This window comes from Myotis myotis, unplaced genomic scaffold, assembly GCF_014108235.1.
Source record: "Myotis myotis isolate mMyoMyo1 unplaced genomic scaffold, mMyoMyo1.p scaffold_m19_p_9, whole genome shotgun sequence".
NCBI classification, from domain to species: Eukaryota; Metazoa; Chordata; class Mammalia; order Chiroptera; family Vespertilionidae; genus Myotis; species Myotis myotis.
In genome coordinates, this window is record NW_023416401.1 from 68,742,483 (window position 1) to 68,769,353 (window position 26,871).

The 26,871-nt window shown below is 40.7% G+C and overlaps 1 protein-coding gene across 5 annotated transcripts in view; it reads left to right on the plus strand.

The window, feature by feature from the left end:
• PLCB4 (phospholipase C beta 4) overlaps positions 1-26,871 on the plus strand; it is a 382,360-nt gene that overhangs the window by 295,743 nt on the left and 59,746 nt on the right. For all 5 annotated transcript variants that reach the window (XM_036322572.1, XM_036322576.1, XM_036322574.1 and 2 more), the window contains 10 exons: positions 705-784; positions 1,593-1,646; positions 7,538-7,619; positions 8,957-9,057; positions 9,718-9,775; positions 16,966-17,074; positions 20,825-21,035; positions 22,224-22,317; positions 25,507-25,586; positions 26,168-26,252. In XM_036322572.1, coding sequence (XP_036178465.1) covers positions 705-784; positions 1,593-1,646; positions 7,538-7,619; positions 8,957-9,057; positions 9,718-9,775; positions 16,966-17,074; positions 20,825-21,035; positions 22,224-22,317; positions 25,507-25,586; positions 26,168-26,252 — 954 coding nt within the window. The remainder of the gene's footprint in view (positions 1-704; positions 785-1,592; positions 1,647-7,537; positions 7,620-8,956; positions 9,058-9,717; positions 9,776-16,965; positions 17,075-20,824; positions 21,036-22,223; positions 22,318-25,506; positions 25,587-26,167; positions 26,253-26,871) is intronic.

A 26,871-nucleotide genomic window follows, 5' to 3' on the forward strand; every position in this document is an offset into this window, starting at 1 on the left:
ATAAGTTGATGCTTAACCACTGAGCAACTCCGGCTGCACTGTAACAAACTCTTAGAATGAAATAGTACCACACAGTAGAGTTGATGAACCCCTGAAGCATTCTTTGTCTAGAATGGGAATAGATAAAGATTGTCATCTTGTATTGTGCAATGTTGCTTAGAAATTGTTACACTTGCCAGTGATTGAAAAGGGGCTTATATTTAAACAGACTGCAAATAGAAGACTTGACAAGTCAATCAGAGAGCAGCATACCTCATGACAACCCGGTGCTTAATGACACTGTGGATGCCACATTTATCTTTTCGGAAAGAGTGAAAGCTGTTTATTAAAGAATAAAAAATGAGCAGGCCCTGGCCAGGTAGCTCAGTTTCTTAGAACATTGTCCCAGTATGCCAATGTTGCGGGTTCGATCCCCCATCAGGACACATACAAGGATTAACCATTGAGTACATAAAAAATAAGTGAAACAACAAATAGATGGTTCTCTCTTTATCTCTCCCTCCCTCCCTCTATCTCTAAAAATTAATACATTAATTTAAAAAATGAACAAAAAATGAGCATGCAAAATGAAGATGGCTGTGTGGCAGGAAGGGGATAAAAGAAGAATGTATGTTATTATTGCACAAAGTGGATACAGGCTATCTAATCAAAACCATGCTTAGCTCAGCAGATCTATTCACCAAGAACACTTCCTTTTCTTTTAGCAATGGGTAGACGGCCTGAGATCCATCATACACAACTTCAGGGCCAACAACGTCAGTCCAATGACCTGCCTCAAGAAACAGTGAGTTTCATTTGCTTCCCTCTTTGTTCTTGGCTGTTATCAAGCAAAGGGTCAGAGTAGAAAATGAGGCTTCGTATGTGGCCAGGCAATGTCTTACTAGCCTTTCCCCACCCCCATGCTCCTGACCTTGGAGAAGAAGTTGACCAATACACACCTATACTCATCATGCCACCTGGCAGGGTGCTCATGATAAACCCACAGCCCCAGAACTATGAACAGAATGGTTGATGCCCCGAGTGTCCTCTGGGCTGTGGGCACTGGCTTCTGTGTCCCCAGACTGAGTGTGCTGATACATAGCTCCCTGTGCCCGGGGCCATAGTTGGGCGCTGCTGGGGCCTGAGCCTCTGTTTTATGAGACGGAGAAATGGGGAGCGTGGCCAAGAGAAGCACTTGGAAGAGCACCACTGAACCCATGGGCTGTTTAGCACACCATCAGGGATCCAGAGGTATTTTTGAAATTCAGAAAACAGGCCTTAGTCCAACTCACTGTATCCAAATCCCAGAGGGATACCAAGTGGTAGATTTTAACAAATAAATTTTTAAGTTTAAGTATGTCCCATGCACATTTGGTCAATACTTAATAGTGAGGAACCATTTGTTGTTTGTCTGAAATTCAAATTTAACTCCAAGTCCCCTATTTTTATTTGCTAAATCAGACAACCCTAAAGTCATGTCGCAGTGCATGATTGTCTCTGGTTTTCAAACTAAATGTTGTGTTTGAATGAGCGGTCTTGTAAAGTGCTTTTATCCTGACTGAAGCTGTTCCTCCTAAGAAACGTTAAGACAGCGCTGTCCTGTTGTTTTCCAGCTGGATGAAATTGGCATTTATGACCAACACAAATGGCAAAATTCCAGTGAGGAGGTAAGTCTCTCCTTTCTGCATGTCCTTCCGTATCCTGTGTCCACCCTCGTCACACCAGAGCGAAGAGAGAGCCCTCCAAGTACTTGTTCACTGCTTTCACTCAAAAACATTCTGGAGGCTGAGCTTGAATCACTTCAGCAAATGCCAGGTTCAGTTTGTAAAAATCCTTTTATGAACAAAAAGTTGCATTTTTCCTCCAACCAGATGGCAACATCTACTGCACTTTGATAAGTCAAAGAACATCTGAAACATAACATTAATTTTTAAAATCTTCAAATAGATGGGTTTTAAAGATTTAATGCATTTCACCTGTGTGCCCTCAGGTAAAGTTTAGCAACAACAGGCTAAAATTAAAGAAGTGTTTATTGTGCACCTGCAGTGGCAGAGTATGGACTTTGTCTCAGGAAAGGGATGCCTCTGGATAGGGCCTCTCATTCTAGGCTTTGCAGGTCCTCCGGTGCCCAGGGCAGGGGGCGGCTCTGTCTTCTTGCCACCGTGAGCGCAGTTGGAAGCTCTTATGATGGTAGGCGTGGAAATTCTCTACTAAACTCTCTGGTATCATTTTGGCTGGTGTTTTGGTAAGCACCTCATGGAAATTCCAGAAGTTGGGCTGGCCCCAGAACCTCTGCTGTGCACGTGAGGCCAGGAGTATATTTGGACACATCAATCTAAGCCCCCAACCTTCAACCAAAACAAGCTCCCCAGATACCAACCTGCTCTTCTAGGAATCTCCAGACTCAGGTTCACTTGTATGTCTTCTCTGGACACCATGTTATCAAAGAAACCAATCAACCAACAACAACAAGTAAAACCCAGAATTACAGGGGAGTCACCACCGGCACAGCATTTCAGTTAGGCATATTCCCAGTGGCCTGATGATCACACTTGGCCATTTCTGACTCCTCTAGGCCTTCCTCTGCCCAGACACTTCATTCTGCTGGGAAGCTTCCATTCTGCATCACTATGAGAGTACTAGTATCTTCATACTTTCTCAACATATTCTTTTCAGATTAAACAGAATTGTCCTAGAGGTCATCATTTTTCTTAATTACATGTATTATAACAGTCATGCACTAAAGTATCCATGTGACACAACTGAAATATCAATGAGAAAATGAAAAGCATACAAATCATCAAAGAGACCATAGACACAGCCCTTGCTGGTGTTGCTAAGTGGTTAGAGCATTGGTTGGCCTGAATACCAAAGTGTCAAGGGTTCGATTCCCAGTCAAGGGTATGTACCTGGGTTATAGGCTCTAGCCCCAGCCCAGTCCTGCTCGTGCAGAAAGCAACCAATGAGTGTGTTTTCTCTCTCTCTCTCTCTCTCTCTCTCTCTCTCTCTCTCTCTTCCCATTCTCTCTCCCTTGAACTCTCTCTTAAAAAAAGAAAAAGACCATGGACAGTGTTCCTTTTACTTAACCTTTTATTGAGGGTTTACAGTGTTATATGCCTCAAGCATTGGTTGTAGGCTTTACACAGCTACATGTAGGATTCCCTGATTTTTATTTAATAGTTTACTACCAAGTCAATGTGATGCCTCCTGTACAGTTAATAAAAAGTCCTGTGAGCATCCTTGACTGATGGTTATTGGCAAAGACACTGTACACTGACCCTTATTTTATTTACAACTCCTTCTTCTTTTGAGCGATAGCAGGACAATTATTTTAATGTATCTCAGCATTCTCCAGCTACTTGCAAATATATAGTGACTTTTTATTTAAAATTAGTATGGAAGTAGTAAGTCCCAACTCAGAGAACATAGATAGCAGAGTCAAGAAAAGAAATATAAGTTGGATCGGTTTTTACATATCTTACTCTCCTGCATTTTCTTCCCAGATAAGGTTCAGGAAATGGACAAAGTATGAAACACATAAATTGTGATCAGAGCCCTTGTAACCAGCAGTTCTGGTTTCATTTGCATGCATCCTACTAATCACATTGCTGTTATACGCTTGGAAGCTTTTTCTGATTCCAAAGATCTTTATCTAGCATGTTCACATAGGAAATTACCTTTTTTGTAGAAATAGCCGAGATGTTTTGTCATGTTCTGTAGCTCTCTTGGACATGAGCTCTTTGGTGGCTGCCAGTATTAACAGGTGTTTGACAGTGGACATCTGTGATTCGGGGGCAGTTGGTTGGAGTTGATGGAGAGTTGATACCACGCCAGAAAAAAGCGGATAAATCTCCTGGTGGATGAGCCGCCAAGGGCTAGGGGAAATTGTTCTGAATGTTTTAATGGCTATGAAGAGTAAACACTTTTAAAAAGTCGTTTCATCACTATCATTCTGGCGTTTTTAAAATGGAAACTATTAGTGTATTGGTATGTGTGCACAATGTTACAGGGGCCTGCCTTCACACTTAGTGCACAGCTTGGGAACGGCGCTGCTCTTCAGCACTAATCAACATGTAATAGCCAGGAAGTTTCAGGGGTGATGAATGAAGAAAGAGAGAAACACTTTATCCCTCCCTTCTCTTCTCTTTCTGTGTATAATATCTCATGCAGTCTGCTTTTCTCTCACGCTGACAGACACACTCAGCTTGTTTTCCCACTCTGACCAAAGCTTTGGAGGGGGCGCTGTTTTCTTTTGCCATCTCCTATTCTCTGTCACCTGGAGTTGGAAGCAGTGGCTGGAGAGTTGGGAAAGGGTAGCCAGCTAGTAGTGTGGGCACTCCTGGAGGGAGTCGGGAAGGGGACAGCTGTGTTAAAGAAGGCCGAGACCCTCATGTGTGGTCGTGGCCGCCCGTCTTCGACATAATCCACCCATGTCCCCACGGCCCAGCCTGCCCACGGAGAGGGTCCGGCTCTGCTAGGGCTGCATTTCAGGAGTCCTCCCTGAAGATGGTGTTAAACTGTTGGATAGATTGTGGACCCTTTGAGGACAAGGAAAGAGTGAGACTCCCTTCGTTTCTAGGAACATTGGTGTCTTAGTCACCTGTAAGGTCCCTGGGAATGTAACCAGGATTCTAGTAGGACTGGGCGCCACTTAAGGGTATTTGCTTTTATGGCATTCCCTTTGGGGAAGTGATTTATTTTGATTCAATAAAATCTCACTGAGCACCTGTTTGTTATGAAGCACTAAGCTGTACTCTGTAGGCATGAGGCTGCCTGTCAAAGCTGACTCAATCATAGTCCTTTATATTCATGTTTCCATGGAATGCCTAGTTTGGTGTCTAAAATGGTCCCGCCTGTGATAAGTGTGTTTCTCTCAGGACTCTGGGTAAATGGCCTTCTGCTGGGCCTCTGAGGCAACTGGAAACTCAAAGAATTCACCTTCACACCACAACCCCTTTACCCCTAGCGAGTACATTTAAGGCCTAGAATGATTCTGAAAGCTGCCTGCAGCAAAGGGAATAAAGGCACTGCCCCAGGGAATGGTTCTGTTCACTTGCTTTCTCCCACTTTCCACCCTGGGTTTGCTCTCTTTTATGGAATGAGGTGAGCAGATCTGTGATGAGGTTGGCCAGCCCAAGGCCCCTCATGGAAAGGTGGCCTGAGAATGAGACCCTCTGTCCATATGCCACTTCTTGCCTTTATTATCTCCAGCGCAGTCATGTTACTGGGCATGACTTTGCCCTCACTAATATATTCCTGTTTATTTCCCTCTGTCCTGGCACTAGACACCCTAATTTCTCTCTCAAGTTTTCTATCTCCTACAAATGCTTGGACCTTCCTAATCCCATGAGATGTTCTTTTTCTACTTTCTTTTTTAAAAAATAAGTATTTTTTATTGATTTTTGAGAGAGAGAGAGAGAGAGAGAGAGAGAGAGAGAGAGAGAGAGAGAGAACGAACTTCATTGGTTACCTCCTGTTCGCACCCTAATGCAGGATCTAACCCACAACCTAGGTACATACCCCGACTGGGAATCAATCGAACCCGCCACCTTTTGGTGCATGGGATGACGCTCAACCAACTGAGCCACACCAGCTGGGCATCTGCTTTTCATTTCTTGGCACTTCACCAAGTCCTGGCCAAAAAATTCTGTTTCTATACACTCTTTCCTTCCTCCTTGCGTGAGCCCTTACCTAACATCCAGGTTTTGTTTTATCAGAAAGGCTCAGCCCTGTCCCTGCTACATTCATGACCATGTCAATCAGTTTTCATCTCCTTTGTCAGGCCTATCCAGACCTAACAGAAGCTCTGGTTAGCTGAGATACCCTGAGATTGCTATGCAAAGAGTTTCCTCCTCATTACAAGTGCCAGACATTGCAAATCCTGCCTGGGGGCCTGTAGCTCTCCCATTAACACATTCTTTAAAAAAAAAATACACAGGGAAGAGCTACTTTACACCTTTATTATAAAGGTCAGATAGATTACTTCTCAGCCCAAGTTAAAGTATATAAATTCCATGAACTCTAGAGAAGTGAGAGAATGTGGAAATAGCGCCCTCTACAGTAGAAATCCTCATACTTGATGTCTAACACTTAAGCCCTTCCATGTCTGTAGATTTGTTAAAGGGAATTCATAGGCCTCCCTACATTTGAATACGGTTGTCTCAAGCACTCCTAAAAATATACCTCTTGAAGTATTCTTGGACCAAGTGTGAAACAATAAAGCTTTGAATGAACACATAATAATTCATTTACTTAAAGTCAGGTCTTCCCATTCTATTTTGGGAAGTTGTACTCTACGGTTAAAGTGGTGCTGTCTCCCACTCATCAGGATTAACTGGTGGCGCTGTTTACATTTGGAGCTGGCCTTCCACTTAATGTGAATGGTGGAGTACAGGGCAAGGTTGGGACCAGGGAGGCACTGCTACAAACTCTCTTGTGCTCACAGGCAAGGCGTTCTAAAGATAAGCTTCTCAGATGAAAGCACGCTCTATCTTAAGTGGAGGCTGGACTTCTGATTTACAGTTAAAATTATTATGGTGACAATTAGCAAGCAGGGAGTGAATGGAGGCTCCTTGGGCAGCTAAGGCATGGCTCAGAGCCAGTGTGGATTCCAGGGCACCAAGTCATCTCCTCAGTAGCGTTCATTCCGAGGGTCACCAATGTATTAATCCTAGGGAGTCTCTTTTCTTCTATCTTTATCATCATTAGAAAATGTGCTCATTGAGGTGGCATCCATTGTACTAGTCTTAGTGCACACCCTACTAGTTCAAAGGCTGGGCACACAGTGCAATATACAGCTCTTGGAACACAGAAACCCACACCTGAAATCTATATGAACATATTATCCAATGTCACCCCAATAAATTTAATTTTAAAAAGGCTGCACCATTATTCAAAAATAACATGTCTAGAGGTAGTGCCAAGATTCTGTTGAAACATGGAATAATTGTTCCCCTGCCTCTCCTCTCCCCCACACCTATCACTTACATAACAAACTGCAATCGTTGAGGCAGCTGACGTTTCAGAGTAGCTCAAGGATGCTTAGCTCAGAAAACAAACACATGAAAAAATACGGCTGATAGAGCATGTCGGCTGTAGTCAGTGTGACACCAGGGCCAGGGCATTCACAGGCATGGGCTGAGTTCTGAGGGGCCCACTTCTTTTCCCCAAGCCCAGATGAGGTCAACACACGGTGTTTTTCTACAGCTATCGTCCATCTGCTACATGCCCTCTTCCTTCCTAAGAGAGTAATTTGGCAGTGTCAACATGAGTCATTATTTTTGTCCAAAGGTATGTATCCCCCAGAGCCTGTGGTATTCACAGGCACGCAGGGGTGTCAGCCTGTCGTAGAATCCAGTTACCTCACCAGCACAATCAGCTGGTCACCACAGGGCACTGCAGGAGCTGGTGTGGAAAGTAAACCACACCTAGAAATGGGAAGTAATTTTATTCTCCTTGTCCTTCTCCCTCCATCCCACCATCCCTGGTGTTACTTGGAGCTTTGCATCAGAGAAAACAGAATTAACAATGCCTTGATTTTTTTTCTTTTCTGCTCTAGTATTACTAGAACCTTTGCATCGGGGAAGACAGAAAAGGTGATCTTTCAAGCACTCAAGGAGTTAGGTCTTCCCAGCGGAAAGGTATGAATTAATTTATTTTATTTTTCATTTATACTTGACATTCAGTATTATATTTCGGGTGTACAGCATAATGGTTAGACATTTATATAACTTATGAGGTGATTCCCCCAATAAGTCCAGTACCCACATGGCACCAGACACATTTATTACAATATTATTGACTCTATTCCCAATGCTGTACTTTATATTTTGTTGCTGTTTTGTAACTACCTGTTTGTAATTCTGAAACTCTTCCTTTTCTGTCCAACTCTCCCATCTGGCAAACCATCAGTTTATTCTCTGTATCTATGAGTTTGTTTCTGTTTTGTTTGTTTATTTTGTTTGCTAGTGAAATGATATAGTATTCATCTTTTTCTGACTTATTTCACTTAACATAAGGTATTCATTTATTTAATAATGTGTTCCTAAAACCATTTTCCTTATTTCTGTTCTCATATGTAATAAGCCAGATTACATACATATATATATATTTAAAAAAATCTCCATTAGATTGAGAATTAGATGCAGTCCATAGACTCCTTTTCCTTTTCCCTTCATTTTCCTTCCTTGCTTTTGTTTTCTGCTCATTTTAACCTCAGTGCTTTCAAATTCAGAGAGTGTACTTCAAAGTGTTGTTGTCCACTTTATTAAGGAGGGGAAATGGCTCTTGCACAGTCTGTGGAAAGTTTATTTTAGAGAACGCCATCAGCATTGCCTCGATCAAGCGCAGTGTTGGCATGAGTAATTGACTAATAAATTCAGTTCTTCTAGACGGCTGGCCGGTGTTTTATGAAGCACCTCTTCCCCCGCAAACCATTTGTGTTCATGGCCCTTCAGATTTAAAAGAACTGCAATTAATTTATTGACTGCAAGAAAGATTTAAGCCTGTTGCTGCTTTTAAAAATTCCTATTTGAACTATAAATTTCAGTATGAAAAGCAAAATCTTATAGGGTTGTCCTGAGCCTCTTCCTGCGGTCTTAGGAAAATTCACAACATACGCAGAAGTAAACTCCAGGCTTGATTTATTCAGCAACCTTTAGTCAGGCTCTTGTGCTTCTCCCTCAAGCAGAGAAGAAGGAAATGTTTCTTGATATTTGTTCTCTGGGGTGTTTCCTAGAGCAGGCCCAGCTGTGGCCGAGGTCTGCCACACAAGCTGGCCCCCTGGTAACTAGAACTGCTCAGTTCCACGGGCCCTTTCTGACGATGGCCTGGCCGCAGCTGGAGGTTGGCCTCTGGCTTCTGTCAGCAACAATCAGAGATGGAGGCCCAGGGATCCTAAGTGGTCAATCCTGTAGATTCTTCCCCTCCGAGGAGAAAATATATCCCATGATTTATGACATACTTTTCTTCTTTACAGAATGATGAAATCGAGCCTGCAGCATTTACTTATGAAAAGTTCTATGAACTGACACAAAAGATTTGTCCTCGGACAGATATAGAGGATCTTTTTAAAAAAATGTAAGTAAGTTCCATTTATGAGAAAGTGTCCCATCAGGATTATCCTTGTCCTTTTAGATTTTTGAAAGTTTTATTGTCATCCTATTTTATGATAGTGTGTTGATAGCATCTAGGGATATCTAGTGAGAATTCTATTTTCACCCCCAAGTTTATCTGTGTAAAAGTTTACTGATTTTTTTTAAAGATTTTACGTAAATTAATGGCAGCACCTGGAACTTTTTTTTCCCCCTTTGCATTGGCTTTACTAACTGCCTACAATTTTAACCTGCTCCTTTAGGTATTAACCTGTTATGTGAACTAACTAGATTTGATTTGGAATGTTATTATGTTGTTGAAAAGTTCATTCATTCCAGTTATCTCAAATGGATGACTTACATGTTGTTGCTTTTTTTTAAAAATAATGTCTTTTGATAATGCTAGAGAAGAATTGCAGAATTTCCTGTGAGCTAGTGGGAGTGTTTCTTTTCCTTTGTTGTTGTGGGGGTTTTTGTTGTTGTTTTGGGGTTTTTTTTCATTGTCTCTGGCCATTTTAAGAATGCACCACTACTTCAGGGTTAGAAAATAAGTTTAGAATTATCATCAATAATTGTCAACATGTAAATCGTACATACTGTAGCATCAAATACAAAAACTTACTTTTTCTAATACATTTCTTTTCAGCAATGGAGACAAAACTGATTATTTAACGGTAGACCAATTAGTGAGCTTTCTAAATGAAGTAAGCTTTTTCATACATTAACTCCATATAGTCTGTGTGCAGTGGCTTGCCTCCTCCAGCGTCCTCATTGCATGCCCGCATCATTCGCCCTCATTCGCTTTGCTTTTGACCTGCTGATCTTTTCATTATGGCTTTACCAGGTGCAAAAATCAGCCGCTGCCCTTGTGTGTCCATGCACTTCCCACACGTTGGCTTTGCACACTGCTTTTTTGTTGGTTTCTTGCTGTGATGTATTGCTCTGTGTGTGCGTGTAACTTTTTTATGATATATTGATTTAATTAAGTGTGTCTATGTTTTTTTGCAAGACAATATTGAAGGTACTATGTTTTTTTGTTTTTCCTATTGATCTCATTAAATAGAAAGAGAATGGATTTACTTTGCCACACTATATAGTTGGATTCCCCATTGCTAACTTTTTCTTATATCTTTGCATGGAACTGGGAAGCTTGATTTTTGTCTTTTAATGGATTGCATGTAAGAAAAGTTTGTAGATTCAAAATAGAATATTTTGACAAGCACAATTATATTTCCTGGGTGAAAATATAGTACATATTAGGTCAACTGGATTACAGGTTAAATTTTTACTTTTTATTTTTATAACATTCTCAGGGCTAATTTTAGAACATGATTCACTTAACCACCAACACTGGTGGACAGAATTTGCTTAAGCCGAATAAAAAATATATGGTAGGACAAGTAAAGGTTGCAACTTTCATTCCAATTCAAATTAACTTCCTCCCCCCCCCCCCCTCCAAGGACAAATAAAAATGTTTCCTCTTCAGTGAAACCCGCAGAAGCTCTTGCAAAATACAAAAAGGAAAATTCACTTTTCCCCCAACACTTGAATAATAAGAGTTTAAGTGAGAAATGGACAATATATTTTCATTTTCAAACAATTTATGTTAACCATTGTGCCATATAAAGGGAAAAATGTTAGAAAAGTCAGTATCATGCCAGACATGAGGTATTGCCTCAAAAAAGACAACAGGCAGGCTGTGACTTGCCAATTTACAGAGAGAAATCACATCTTTGCAGAAGGGCTTCCTTCTTCTTTCCCTGCCAGGGCTCAGTGACTTCCAATATGTGGGGTTGCACGTTAGGAGAAACGGTTACCAGAGCCTAACAGCACTGATACAGGAAAGAGAAGGTACCCCATAGATGAACACAGAGGCCCACATTCACATAAGCCTTTCAGTATAATATGATATTCATTTTGCTTGAAAACAGTTTAAGCTTTTGCACTCCACCATTTTTTCTCACGTGAATACTGTGTTCGGAATCTTTACCCAGATATTATCCACATTCTTCTGCCACCATTGCTCGTAAGTTAAATTGCTTTCCTTTATTTCTTTAACCCCTTCTCCCTCCTCTGTTTTAAAAAATATATATATTGTTCTATGTCCCTCAGTTTCCTCATGCAGTTGGGGTGTTTGATCATCTTAAATCCTGGTGAGATGGGCAGGAAGCATGCTTTCTACTAAAAGGGGAAAACACTTCAGTGGAGAGGAGAAAGTCGACCACACCATCAATTAGGCACTTTCTAACGAAAGGCCTCTTGTGGGCATGGGGGTGAAGCTGGCACCCAGCCTTTTATTAAAGGTGCATTTCACTGCGCAATTCTGAGTCTGAGGATAGGTGCTGCCTTCATGGGTTCCTATTTCATGCCTTTCCTTTTATGGATTGTTTTTGTAGGCCTACCCAGTAATCACTCTTGTCATTCCTATAAGGCTAAGTAGATAACATTTAACTTTTAAAAGCTATGATCATCCATACTTTCTTTGCTCTGTCATCCAAATTCTTTCTTAAATACGTGTGACTTGGTAAGCTTTTATCCGTCACTGTTGCAGTGGCCAGTAGCTCTCAGTGGTCATTTCCTTCTATTTGGCTTCTCATTAACAGTAAGGAAGCACCTTTACTGTGGGGGTGGGGCTGATGGAATCAGTGTGATTTTATACTGATTTCTTGAGGTCATGGAGACTACAAGACAGTCCAGGAAATTGTAAAGCCTTTATTTTTAATCAGTGTTTGCCGTGAATCTCTTCCTTTTCTATCCTAGTGACTCAACTGGGAGAACTGAATGTCGCCTTGAAGAAGCTTGGTCAAGCTTAGGGAACGTTCTGCCTCCTCCTTCACCGTCCCCTTCTGAGTTGCCTCTCTCATCTCTATAAAATCAAAAGCATCCCTTAGGTAGATCTCCTTCCAAACCCACAGTGAAAGGAGGCAGGCTTCACTCCAGAACGAAGCAGGCATTGGAATGTAAGGGTCTATGAGTCCAAAAGCTTAGAGCTAAACATTTTCAAAATGCCTTAGCCTCAGTCTCAACAAGCCAGAATTTGATATTGTATTAGAAGTCCTGGATCATGCAGTAAGACAAGGAAAAATAAATGAGTCCCATGAACATGAAAGGACTAGGTCCTACTCTTACTGTTGATTGTGTACCCTGAATATTGCAGACTATCAGCTGCAAAACTCTTTGATTAAATGAGAGAGTTTAGAAAGGTAACCGGAGACATGATCGAGAAAGCAAAAATCAATAGACATGAACACCAGCATTAACCAATTAGAATAGGGGAAAGTTCCATTTTATTAGAAAAGCCCATCCTGCCTCTCACCACCTTCCAGCTTGTAAATCTCTTTACTCTTCACATCAGATTTTCTGTAAGTATATTAATATGGGAGGGGAGGAGAAACAATCCTTCATTTATTGCCTTCGTTGCTATGTAGGGGCTTGTACCACCTTTTGCCTATCCATGCCATTCGACACTTACTAGCTTTTCCCCAATAGCTTTACCTGCTCCTCACCCATTTCTCAGTACCTCCTTGTTTATAGCTCCCGCAAGTGTAGTCTGTGGATGCAGCTTAGGCATCCTCTGGGAGGTTGTTAGAAATGCAGACTCTCGGGCCTCACCTAGTCCTGAGGAATTGGAATCTGCATTTAACAGGATTCCGGGGTGCTTTGCCTGCAGGTAAATTTTGTGAAGCACTGTCCCAGTGAATTACCTGGGCCCCTCCTTGGAATGCCTTGTGTGAATGGGAAAAATGTGAGAGCAGCATATACCTTCTGTCACTGGCCACAATGAATTTTGTCGTGGAAATCCACCACTCAGGCCTAAATTTTTTTTAATTGATTTCAGAGAGGAAGGGTGAGAGAGAGGGAGGGAGGAAGGAAGGGAGAGAGAGAGAGAGAGAGAGAGAGACATCAATAAGAGAGAATCATTGATTGGCTGCCTTCTGCATGCCCCTTACTGGGGATGGAGCCTACAACCCAAGCATGTGTCCTGACCAGGAATCGAACCTTGACTTTCTGGTTCATAGGTCAACACTCGACCACTGAGCAACACTGGCCAGGCCACAGCTATGTTTCTTATTCCTTTCCAGTAGACTGAAGAAAACTTCCTCTGCCTATATTATGGAACTAGCAAACTAGCTTCTAGGAGAGCTGGGGTGGCACTTATTAGGAGCTGCCACCTGGTCAGATACTGCTGTCAACTGGGCTCTCTGGATGTGGGTGCGCTAATTAAGATCTCCGGGCGCCTGTTATTTTCACCTCTCCCTGTGAAGATTTAGCCTAATGAGAAGCTAAATTGATTTTGGTTTTACCTTCATCCTTTATTTTACTTCTGATGAAGTTGATAACAACTGAGGGTCTGCAGAATTGAGAGATGCAGGGAGAGCAGGAGAGAAAGATTAAAATAAGAAAGAGAAGAAAAAGACCTTATGCCTTCATAATAAGAAGAAATTAGCTTTATTTTCTTGTGTCTGGTAATCTTTCCCCTGCGTTAAACACATTATGTCATCATATTAGGGCTAAACCTGATTTTTAAATTTTATTTTTTATTTGTTTTTCAGTTGAAGGAATGTAAGAAAGGACCCAAGCTCTCTTATCTCTTTCCATTTACACTATCTTTATTTTACATACATATAATTGATTTCAGAGAGGAAGGGAGAGGGAGAGAGAGAACCATTGATGGGCTGCCTCCTGCACAACCCCCAACTAGGGACCGATCCTGCAACCTAGGCATGTGCCCTGACCAGAAATCGAAACATGACCCCCTGGTTCATAGGTCAAGGCTCAACCACTGAGCCACACTGGCTGGGCTCTTTATTCTTTACTGTATAGGCAAAGAGAGAGAAGGAGTTATATAGTCTTACAAGTAAGCTACTCTTGTCAGTTATTTCTTTATTTCCTTTATGTCTCTTTTGAATTGTGTTTACGTCAACATCTATCTCCCAGTGCTGCTTGGATTGAAGCCAGTGATGCTTTTTCTCAGGAAGAAGAACAAGGACATAGTGATGAAGCCATGTCCATTTATGCTTCATTCACTTGGGCACCTTCTATGACCTATTTTTTGGAAGCTGTTTAGGATCTCATTTTGCAAGGCTCTGGGCATCCTGGGGTGAATGTCCTGGATATCCTGCTTCACTGAGCCCCAACTGAAAACCAATAGTCTGTCCCTTAGAGCTGTGAAGCATTTGTCTCCCTGGGCTTATGTCCCCATGGGACTCTTCTGCGACTTCATTACTCTGAGATCACCGAGAAATGAGCTTCCTCCTCTTTGTTTTCTTTTTTCATCTAAAAATGATAGTTTTGTGACTCTAATGCAAGTCTTAGCATTTGTTCCTTGCCTTTGGATTCTCCACATTGATCCGTACTTCCTTTCTGAAAGGTGGAGATTTTAGGGAAAGCAACAGTTTATGTTCATCTGATGGAGCAGCTGCAAAAACAAATGCAATTCCCTGTCTCTTTTTTATTATTTGCAAGTAATGTAGAGTAGGGGATGATGATATATCCATCTTAGGACTTGGTTTTCCTGGTAGGCAGGATGTGCTAGTAATTATGCCCTGGGACAAAATTGTAATGGGGTTTAATTGGGAGGACCTCTCCAACATTTAGCATTCTTCTATCCTAGTAGAACTTAGGTACTTTTTAAAAAATGATATCCCATTATGTTAAAAGGTATACCTTTACATCTTAAATTGAAGCCCATCAGAATCACCTGGAAGGTTTGTTAAAAAACAGATTCACAGGTCCTCCCTCCCCCCAGAATCAGATTTGGTGGGACTGGGCGGGGCCCCAGAATTCGCATTTCTAACAAACTCCCAGCTGAGGGTGGTACCATTGTTGCCATTCACAGATCACACTATTGGTAACACCGCATTAGAATATGTGCATGTGTATGTAAACAGCACATAAGATTCCCTCTCCTCTCCCTAACTCTCTCTCTTCTCTCCCCTTTAGTTGAATCTCTTCTTCCTTTCACTCTGTAATTTATATGGATTTGCCCCATCATCTCCATGAGTGCAGAATATTTACCATTGAGCATATCTTTAAATCAAAAGACTTAATTTTAGTAAGGGAGAGAAATATAGTGGCCAGCCTTGCAGATAACTACAGTGGGGCCTAAAAGGACCTTTTACCTAAAACGGCATCCATCTTCTTTCATGGGGTTATTTACAGAGATGGGCAGGAGAAGGAATGTGCCTAGAGAGAGTTTCTTCTTCGTTTGTTGGTTTGTCTTTTAAACAATGTATTATCACCAGAGGGTGGTGCTTGTCATTTCCTAGAATAGCGAGCCGTAGACTTGCATGACGGCATCCATTTCTTAAACCAGGGGTCCCATGCCTTCCCTGCCTGGCACTCCACGGCCCACCTCACAGTCTCCCTGCACACCCGTGACTTTCCTTCTCTGTGGTCTCAAGGCCTGTTTTTGATGTGACAGTGTCTGCTCTTGCACATGCATGATGCGAGCTGTTGTGAGCTGTGATTCCTTAGGTGGCAGCAGAAGCATGCTTCATTGGGATAAATTGACAAAAAAGATATCGATCCCTTAACTCGGTAGGGGAGATGGGAGGACCGGGACAAGCTAGGCTACAAGTACTTTAGGAAAGTACAGCAAATGTCCTGTTGGCCGAAGGCATTCATTCTGTGCAACCCCCTTTTCAAATTATCACTTCAAAATAAATGGGGAAGGGAAAGCCACATGAACTTGTAACCATTGTTTCTTAGCTACCTTAGCACTTTCCAATAGTGCTTTTCCAAAGTCTGTGCATATATTTGGGTAAAGAGTTGTTGCCAAAGTCCTACCTATTGAGCAGGTTTGGCTCCCATCTGCTTGCCTGCCATTATTCCATTGAAGTTTGCTTTATTTATTTATTTATTTGGTGGATGACCAGGGGTCGCAGAGAACAATAAGGAAATTTAATGGGCACGCTGCCTCCAGAAATATACTAGTACAGACAGGCAGACAGACACACAGACACACCCACAGACACACACATCCACACAGGATTATAGCTGAGTCAGTGATTTGAACTTGTTTCATCACTGCTGTGAAGGTAGAATGACAGACTGCGGGAACAGCATTGCTCCTGGTGCCCCATGTCCCACCACGAGCATCCAAGTGGCGACTGGAAAAGCATGACATCACCACCCTCCTAAGTACCTTAGTCTCTGCCCAGACAATGTCCTCAGGCCAAACTGAGTTAGATTTCATAGACTTTCTGAACTACTGATATTTAAATACATATTTTCATATTGTTTATAGCTTGTAAATATCCTTGTGCTGATTAATTTTCATCATCACTAAAATTGGTTCATTTTGATGAATATTTCCTCAAGAAAACAAAGTTTTCAGAGTGCCCATGAAATCTTTTATTGATTTAAAAATGAAATGATATTTGCCTGTCTTAGGGGATTTCATTATTGCTTTTGTTTTGACACTTTAAGTAGTATATTATCTATTTGAACTACTTTGGAGTGTTTTTTTTTTATTTGTGCTTTCATTATTTTCTTTTCTTTAAAAAATTTTTTACCTCACTTTTTATAGGCATTTATGCCAAATGTCTTACTTGTGGGATAGGAACAAATGGACAGTACAGCTGACATGCACAGCATATTACATAGCCTTCAGTTTCTGAAGGAAAACCAATTTCTGTATTCTCCAAAATTGAGCACTTTGAAGGATTTGATTTGATTTAGTTCAGTGAGGGGAACCAGTCAAGTACTTCCAAATTTGGAGTTTTTTAAAGTATATTTTAGGGAGAAAGACAGGAAGACGGTAAAATCCTATCTTTGTAACTATAAATATGACATTGTAAATATATATTGTTTTAGATATTACATGCTTGAATTGTGTAACACCATAAAGGCGAGAAATGTTAACCTAAATGGAGTTATTTTCTCATCATAGCATCAACGAGATCCTCGACTCAATGAAATTTTATTCCCATTTTATGATGCTAAAAGGGCAATGCAGATCATTGAGATGTATGAGCCTGATGAAGACTTGAAGAAAAAAGGTAATAAAAGTGAAAAAAAAAGAGTTTTCTTTATTTAACAAAAGCAAGAATATATGCAACACATTACAGTGGTATTCCCCCATGTTCTTTCTTATATTGTATAATGCTTGTATTACGTAATACTTACATGTAAAAATGCCAAATACAATCTCTCTTGCAAATCTTTGAAAAGAATTCAATTTCCTATAAAAATTTACACCTTCTTTTTCTCCCTTTTGTTTTGCCAAGCCTAGGAATTGAATACATTATTTGAGAAGCCTTCTCACCCTTCATTTGACCTTTAGTAGGAATCAATTTAGCAAGTTGGTGGGGATTTTGAACTTTTGCCCCCTTCAATAAAACTTTAGAAACAACGTGTTGTCCATTCCAATATTTGACAAAGGAAAGGCGTGGAGAGAAAATTTCAGATTGGTTCGATAGCAGTGAGAAAACCCTGCAAATAAGGGGAGGGTTGATGGTAATATAACTGGACAGGGAGCAATTGAGATACCTGGGCTAGTGCTTCCGGCCTTGTCTCAATGGAGAGAAGGGAGATCTAGGTTCAAGTTCTGTTCATCCCATGTGCTCATGAGTATCATGGCTACAGTTTCCTCCTCTTTAGAACAGGGATTCATTTGATTGTGTGTCTCAGTGAACGTGGCCAAAAGGTTCACATATTCTCTGGACCCACATAGAACCTGTTTATATGCATGTCTGGCCCATCATGATGTGTGATCTCATCCCTGATATTTTTCCAAGTCCACTTGAGTTTTCCCTTGGTTGTAGTCCTATATTTATACTCGCTGCAAGGGCCTCAAATACCTATATTCAGCAAGACTGCTTCATGACTTACCTCTCTTATTAATACTCTGAGAATTGTAATTTATTCTACCTTGCATTTTATTACAGTGAAAAGGAGAGTGGCTCGATTTTACTGTGTGAAATTGAGCAAGGAACAATATTTCTGGACCTTGGTTTTCCTGCTTATAAGATGGTGGCGTTCATGCAGTCATTTGACTAGTTTTTCTCCCCCCACCTTCACTCCTTAAAGTCTGTGAAGGGTTGACTTGGTACCAAGCTCCGTGCTGGATGCTGGGAATTCAAAGCTGAATAAGGCAGTTGGGATCTGCTGAAGAAAGAGCAGTTCCTCAGTAGTATGATAGATGTTGTGATAGAGGTGTGTCGCTGATTCTTCCTAAAGTCCTTTCAGGCCCTAAACATCTATGAGATTATCATTGACACATCAGAAAAGCACAGTTTCATCATTTCACTGATGATGGAAATTTTAAAATCTGTCATTATCATCAAGTATGGCTGAGAATGTGGTACAAAAGGCATTCTGAATAAATTTCTGTTGGGGACATAAATTGGTACAAACAGCCATCGTGATGAATATTTTGGCAGTAGTACAGTGAAAGTAGACCTCCCCTACCGCTCAGCCTCTCCACTTCCATGTACGGACCCTAGAGGTTTTCTCTTTCCCAGCTCTGACATTAGAGTGGTCCAAGTTCAGTCCCTGGATCTCTGCTCATTTACACTCACTCTTTCGAAGAGCTCAGCCACCCCAATGGCTTTAAGTTTCTTCTACACACACATGACTTTCTGATTAAACTCCCCACTCCTACTGTCTATCGGCCTGTAGTAGAACTCTCCACTTGAATGTTACATGGGCATTTCAAAGATACACATCCATCATGTTTTAGTTCTTCTCATCCGCAGACCTGTTCCTTTCCCGGCCTAGAAACTGGTACTATTATTCACCCAGCTCTTCAAGCCAAAACTCTTGGAATCATCCTCAACTTGTTTTGTTCTTTCATATCATTTCTAAATTATCAGCGGGATCTGCAAGTTCTGTATGCAAAATAAGTTCCAAACAAATAAGTTCTCTTCATCTACACATTTACCAGACTTTCTGAGCCTACATCATCTCTCCCTGGACAATGCCAGTTGACTTGTAACCAGTCTTCTCCTTTCTACTCAGTGCCCTACAATTTATGTTCCACACAGTGGCCAGAGTAAATCTTTCTAAACCAAATCTGATCATGTTATTTCACTCTTCAAAACCCTCCAAAGACTCTTCAGCACACTTGGAATGAAATTCCAAAGTACTTAGTCCAACTGAGGTAGCCTTTGGCTGTCTCTGCAACCTCATTTCCACCAACTTTTCCCTTTGTCATACACTCCTGCAAAGGTCTTTGCACTTGCTGAACCTTCTGCCAGGTGTGCATGTGGCTTGCTCCCCATGCATAAACATGACCTCCTCAGAATAGCTTTTTTTGGCCACATATCTAACACAGCATCTTGGTCATGCTTAATCACTTTCATTACCTGGTTTCTATTTCCTTCTAGCACTTTCTTGACATTATATTATACTTTTATTTATTTGTTAATATATTTGTTCGCATGCCCATACTATATGAGTTTTATGAAGGTGGGGCTTGTGTGTTTTTTCTATCACTGCATTTATCCCAATGCTTTGAAGAGGTCTTGCTCTTAGAATAAATATATGTGCCCAGGAGGTGGGGGCACACTTTTATGGTTGAATTTTTAATCCTAATTAGAAATAATGTATATATTCATCAACAGAATAATGAACAATAAATTGTGGCATATTTATATATGGACTACTGTACATACTATACATTATTCAGTGAAAAATAAATGAACAAGAACTACTACATTAACTGGAAAAATCCTAAGAAAATATAGAGTAAAACTAGCAAGTTGCAAAAGCAAAGCGTGGGATATCTTTCATATACATTTTTAAACATTTAAAACTCCCTATTGTTTGGATAAATGCATTTGTAGTAAAGTTGCAAAACCATCTTGGCAGTGTTAAACACAAAAACTAGGGTAGTAGATGTATACATTGGAGTAGAAAGATGAAATTGAATGGAACTGAGGGGGGCGGCACACAAGGCACCACGAAGGCATCCATAATCATGTATTTCGTTAAAAAATATAGAGCAAATAAGATCAAATGTTAAGATCTGGCAAAGCTTCTCAGTAAGCTCAAAATCACTTTGTTACTTTCAAATGCTTAAATAAACACAAAAAGCTGAAGCTGTCAATGGTAGATAGGATAGGAGAAGACGCAGAAATATTGATCGCCACTCCTGTAGTTACCAGGGGTCCTGTCCCCGTGTCGAAAGGCGTGACTGAAAGGAACAGAGGCTCTTGGGGCCACATTTCAAAGACAATTGCAAACCCTTCTCACTAGTTCCATATCCTGCCTTTTAGATAAAATGGGAAACTAAATTGTTTAAATCCAGAGAGGCCTTCTCCAGCCTGGTGAGAACAACACTGCCTTATAGTTGAATGCCTTCCAGTTTTTTAGAGCGCCTCCTATTCATATTCTCATGTACCATTCCTGACAGTCCTGGAAAGAAGGGTAGCCAGTACTTCCCCATTTGACAGAGAGGAAGCCGAGACCCCAGAGCATCATGAGTGAGTGGCAGAGGCAGAAAGAGACTGAGGTCCCCTTGGCCCCTGGTCACCACATCTCCTGGAGCTGTGCCTCTGAACTCGGGGGACTGTGTGCCCTGCCACCGTGCACATAGAAGCAGGACACCACCTCTTTGTGCAATGCACTAGGTTACTTATAATGTGCAACTGTGTTATTTTGTTCAAGAACTGAATAATGAAGGTTCGTGAGAAAGAGATTGTGAGGAAGGTTTTACTCCTGTTGAGCTGCTTCATCTTCCATGAGTAACATGTAAGATGTGTGTTTGGCAAAGCCACACGTCTGTAAGATATTCTTCTCTCCCCTAGGCCTTATATCCAGTGATGGATTTTGCAGATATCTGATGTCAGATGAAAACGCCCCCGTCTTCCTAGATCGTTTAGAACTTTACCAAGAAATGGACCATCCTCTGGCTCACTACTTCATCAGTTCTTCCCACAACACCTATCTCACTGGCCGACAGTTCGGCGGGAAGTCTTCGGTAGAAATGTACAGACAGGTTCTCCTGGCTGGCTGCAGGTCAGACACTCAGGACAGCTGCATTTGTATATGACACCCTTTTACTTTTCTCTGAAACAACAGAAGAAGTACTCAAAGTGAAATGGACATTGGTCCTTCTCTTAAATGGATATGGTGGTCATTTAACCTCGGGAAAGGGAGCACAATATCTGTTCCACAAAGGTCTAGCAGGGGTGGGCAAACTTTTTGACTCGAGGGCCACAATGGGTTCTTAAACTGGACCGGAGGGCCGGAACAAAAGCATGGATGGAGTGTTTGTGTGAACTAATATAAATTCCAAGTAAACATCATTACATAAAAGGGTACGGTCTTTTTTTTCAATAGTTTTATTCATTTCAAACAGGCCGGATCCGGCCCACGGGCCGTAGTTTGCCCACGGCTGGTCTAGAGTCATCCTGTGGGTCAACAGATATTTTCTACTGTAAATTTATCCCCCCAAAAATACATGTTTTAGGAAGTCATGCTGTTTCCAGTTGGTCACAGGCATTTGCAAATTTAACATTAATGTTAACGTTCTAAAATTTCATACTCTGAGAATAAAGATTATTGAAAATTATTTTTCTCTTATAGAAATTGGCAAATGTTTGGGGCTTAAAATATGATAAAAATGCTAAAAGTGAAAAATAAGAAATTATGATTTTTTTCTTGGTTCTCAATAGCCAATATCTTATTTCCTTAACTTGCTTTTTTTTTTTTTTTTTTTTTTTTTTAGTATGGAAATATTTTAACAGAAATTAATAGTATCAGAATTTCTGTCTCTGAATACTTGAGTATGAGCTGCTTAAATAATGAGAACATTTTCTCTTATAGTCAAAGCAGCATCATCCCACCTAACAAAATTTAAACATTATTCTTTTAACATCAACTAAAATACAGCCCATATTCAAATTTCCCCAGTTGTCCCCAAATTGTCTTTTATAGTAGCTTTGCCAGAACTAGAATTTCATACAGAACTGCACTGCAACCAGTTATCACTCTGAAGTGTCTTTTAATCTCAGTCCTTTTTTGTTAACACCAAACTGATAAGGAGAATAATGTGATTTTAACTTGCATACTCCATGAAATAATCCTGTCAATTCATTCCATTTTCTACTTCTATAAGAAAACAAGTTATTTCGGCGTCTTTTAATTTTTACACACACTGTTTTATTAGTAGGGTCCAATATTGTAATTTCACTATGTTCCTAGATGTGTCGAACTTGACTGTTGGGATGGAAAAGGTGAAGACCAAGAACCAATAATCACTCATGGAAAAGCAATGTGTACAGATATCCTTTTTAAGGTAAGTTTTAAAATTGCCTAGCTGTAGCCTTTCCTGTTTCTTGTGGAAATAAGTAACTTGGAAACAAACAACAAAATATTGTTTTCTCAAGCATTTTACCTTCATATTCCTTTCTTCCAGTTTTGAGGAGAAACAAGAAAAATGTTTTTTCCACTTAGTGTCTCTTTCATGTTACGTTTCCTGTTTTCAAATGCTGACAGTGCTTAGAATGAGGTTTCTCTGGCAGAGTTTCCCTGGTTCTACTTAACTTAAAAAGTCTTTGATTTTATCTATTCTTCCTTTTTTTTTTTTTTTTTTTTTGCTTGCTTACTTTGCATTATTCCTGAAGAACTTCAAAGTGGCATAAAAAGATAAATAGAATACAGAAAACAAAATGGATTATAAATAGTGTCTAAAAGGGTAAGAAAATAAGATAGTGAGATCAGAGTTTTTAAATGCTTGTCAGGAAGTTCTATAAACTAAAATCATACCACAAATTGGGCTCCAAACTTTCTAGAATTCAGTGGAAGGAGAACAACATGATAATTTACAGGACTTGCAAAATACAGACAGAGCAGTGGATCCAAAGAAGCACACTTATTCCCAGTCCTGACACCATAGGTGAGATTTCCCCCCGAGAATCTCGTAGAGGGAAATCTAAGGTTTAAAAATAGGCATCTCAAAATGGCCTTTTGGTGACCTCTATGTATGATTTGAAGATGGGTTTCTTAGAGCAAGCATGTCAAGCTCACGGCCCATGGGCCACCCCACAACAAATATTTTTGCGACCCAGCCAATATAACGGTATGTAAGAAATGCTTTAATAAAAATTTTGTAACTTAATTTTTATAATATCCTGTTAACATAATTATTAATAATGAACTACAACGTTCGCTAATGACTGATTACTGTAATTGTGTTGCCTTCATTTCCCTTACGCACCTTAAGCGCAGGCGTACCATTTCTCTTCACTAATACTTACAGCAAATATTTTAGCAGCTGATTGCCAAGACTTGTTTGGTGTGCGCAATAGGAAATATTTCGCTTTTGGAGAATAAGAAAAATAGATTTATTTGCATTACGCTTATTAATTTGTGCAGTTATTCAGTGTCTGGTAAGTTAATGTTCAAGAAAAAATATTAATATTAATATTCTATTAATTTATGTTCTATTATTTTATGTTAACAATTACTCATTTATTTCAGCCCTTTCTATTCAGCATGTCTCTATCAAAATAAACCTACATTTCTATGAAAATTGAAGCTTTTGGTTTTTTGTGGCCCACATAAACTTAAGCCTTGTTTATTTGGCCCATCTTAGCCTTTGAGTTTGACATGCTTGTCTTAGAGTGTTCCTCACTATGTTCCAGTGATATCCTGCCAAAAGACAAGTAAAACTGTAATTCTGTGGTTGGCCAATATGTCAGGTTCATGGCTCTCTGTCATTTTGTTGTAACTCAGAATAGTTATTGCAACATCTGGAGCAGTGGTTGTCAACCCTGCCTACTTGTGGAAAATTACCAGGGGTGTTTTTAAAAACAGATGCCTAGCACTCCATGCATGTCATTTCTCTTAGCCAAGGGTTGGTGAGTTTTGAGCAGCAATGAATTCAGCCATATGCTCCCTGAGAAGTACCAAGAGCATATTCAAGTGGGAAGCCATGGGTCTGCACAGACATGAAGGGTTGATGACCCTTTAAGAAATAAGGACCCTAGAAAGGAAGCTTAGCTTAAAAGAAGGCCCTACCCCATCTGCTTGGAGGTGAGCAAAGGAGGACCCATGGATAGAGCCAGGATTTTCCTCAAGGCGTAATTCTTTGGCCAGCTCAAGTGGACAGTCAAGGTTGCAGGCAGTTCACCTGGGAAGAACCTTTAAGCCAAAATAACTAAAGGACCACCTAGGTCATAAGGGTACTCAATAAAATACTCCAGGATTATCCAACCTAGGGCATTTTCATTTCAAATGGACTTCCCCAGATAACTATTATATAATACTAGAGGCCCGATGCACGAAATTCATGCAAGAGTAGGCCTTCCCTCCCCCAGCTGCCGGCACCGGCTTCCCTCCAGCACCCAGGACCTGAGCTGCTTGCACCAGCTTCCCTCTAGCACCTGGGACCTGAGCTTCCCTCCTACGACTGCCGGCAGGCACCTGTGGCCCTGGCTGGCTTCCCTCCTCCAGCCGCTGGCAGGTACTTAGGACCCAGACTGTTTCCCTTCTCTGGCCACCCACAGGCACCCGGGGCCCGGGTTGTCTTCCCTCAAGCCGCCCACAGGCACCTGGGACCTGGGCTGGCTTCCCTCAGCCCTGGCTTCATTAGGAAGGATGTCTGGAAGGACATCCGGAAAATGTCCGGTCTAATTAGCATATTATCCTTTTATTATTATAGATTTTTCCAATTAACTAAGTGTTGGGACTTGCCCTGTGGTTACTGAAGTTGGGGATTTTTACTGAATATGATGCTCTGCTTGTAGAAGCATTGGTTTGCAGCCATGCTTTCTGAAGCTAAGCAGAGAGTGAGGCAGCCATCTGTTACCAGAGATCATGGTGGGGACATGCTCAGCTCTTTCAAAGTAGTTTTAAGTGACGAAGCCCTCAGTTCAGAGAGTGGCATCCAGAGCACCTCCCTGTTTAACCTCGAATGCTGCTTAACTCCTCCCTCCCCTTCACCAGGCTAATACGGAACAAGGGATACTGTAAATGTCACATCAGTTCACAGGAGTCTTCAGCAAATTAATGAAATGTAGCCACAGACTGATTCCCAGATGCAGAGAAAATCAATAAAGACTTCCAGCAGTTCATAGATTGTTATCATCGCATTTCTTCTCAAGGCGAAAGGAGCAGAATAGTGATCTGTTGTGAAAATCGCTGTGCCCAAAGCTCACCATTCCACCAGGTGACCTCAGAACCTGTCTAGGCAGATTATTGATCCAGGAACTAGCCTGCCATGTAGGTGAACTGTCTTCTGTTAATAGCACCATAGTTTTGGAGAAGGAAAAGATGGTTGTGAAAAAGATTATCACTAACCCTTAACTTCATCTGGGTCTGTCTGTGGGGAATTCAACCTGTAGAGGTATCAAGGTAAATGGGTTCTCAGGACCTGAATTGCCAGAATTGACTTTCTGAAAAGCTCAAATTAATAGTCTCTGGTTGGTTCCAGGTGCCTTAATTTTTGCTCTTCTCTCTCATTAACACTCTTTTATTTTCAAAGGATGTTATTCAAGCCATCAAGGAAACGGCATTTGTCACATCTGAATATCCTGTAATTCTCTCCTTTGAAAATCACTGCAGGTATAGTGGTGCATCCTACTCCAAATCTCTAAGGGTTGTTTCCTAATCCCCATCTCCACTCCAGCTCTATATCTTTTTAAATAATCAAATAGTTTGTTTGGTCTTATGCAACACATAATCAGTCTTTTGTGATTAAAATAAAAACAAAAGCTAAAATGAAAGAAAATCCCAATCTACTACTGCTCCTCACCTCCAAAAAAATAAATAAACAAAACTAAGTCATCTTAATGTGTTCTAGAGATGCTTTCTGTAAACAAAAGGGCAAATATCAGGGCACCACGCCCAAAGTTACATTGAGTTGGAAGACTTGGCAATATATTTGAAATCAGACTTCATGAATTTGAGAGACATTTTTTTAATTCTGTTTTTCGGCTCTTAGTGCAGGGGTGGAATCTTCTTTTTTTTTTTTCAAGACACTGGTTAAAGTTTGTGGTATATAACAGTACCTTTTATGTGCACATCAAGCGGACAGTCATGCATTTTGTAGAGTGGAAGTTTTTAATTGCCTAGGAATGAGTGTTTCTTCTTCTTGGACAGTTAATGGATGTTTGAATTCACACATGCCATTTCTTTCTTTTCAGCAAATATCAACAGTACAAGATGTCCAAATATTGCGAAGATCTATTTGGGGATCTCCTGTTGAAACAAGCACTTGAATCACATCCAGTATGTATTTTTAGCTAACCATATTTCTAACATGAATGAATTTGTTTTGAAATTCATTTCTAAGGGGTCAAGTAGTTCTGACGGACTAATGCTGAAGATCTTCATTTTTTTTTAAATTTGTTGGTACAGAAAGCTTTCATTGTGCTTTAGAGAGATGTGTAGAAAGAAACATGAACCTTGGCTTCCATTTAATTCAGATCTTGGGGATCTTTTGGTTTCTGTGATCTCGGTCCTGAAATTTCATAAAGTGCCCACTGGCCAAGGGTCTAGACTCAGCAGTCATTCTCAACTCTAGTTTTCTGTTAGGACCACCTGGGGAACTGCTAAAAATACCTTTGCCAGGGCCCCACTCAGAGATCCTCATTTAATTGATCCAGGTCGGGCCTGAGCATGGTGGTTTTTTTTAAAAAAAAGCTCTTTAGGTGAATCAAATGTGCACCCAGGGTTCAGCACCCTTGGGAACCTGTTGCTACGGGAAGTTCACAGATTGAAGTCATAGAAGACTGAAGTTCAAGTTCTCAACTCCAAAATAAATACTTGGACAATGTTTTATGTACTTCTTTTGCGTTTCATTTTTATACCTGCTAATTTCTTCATCAAACAAAGAATTGTTAACCTG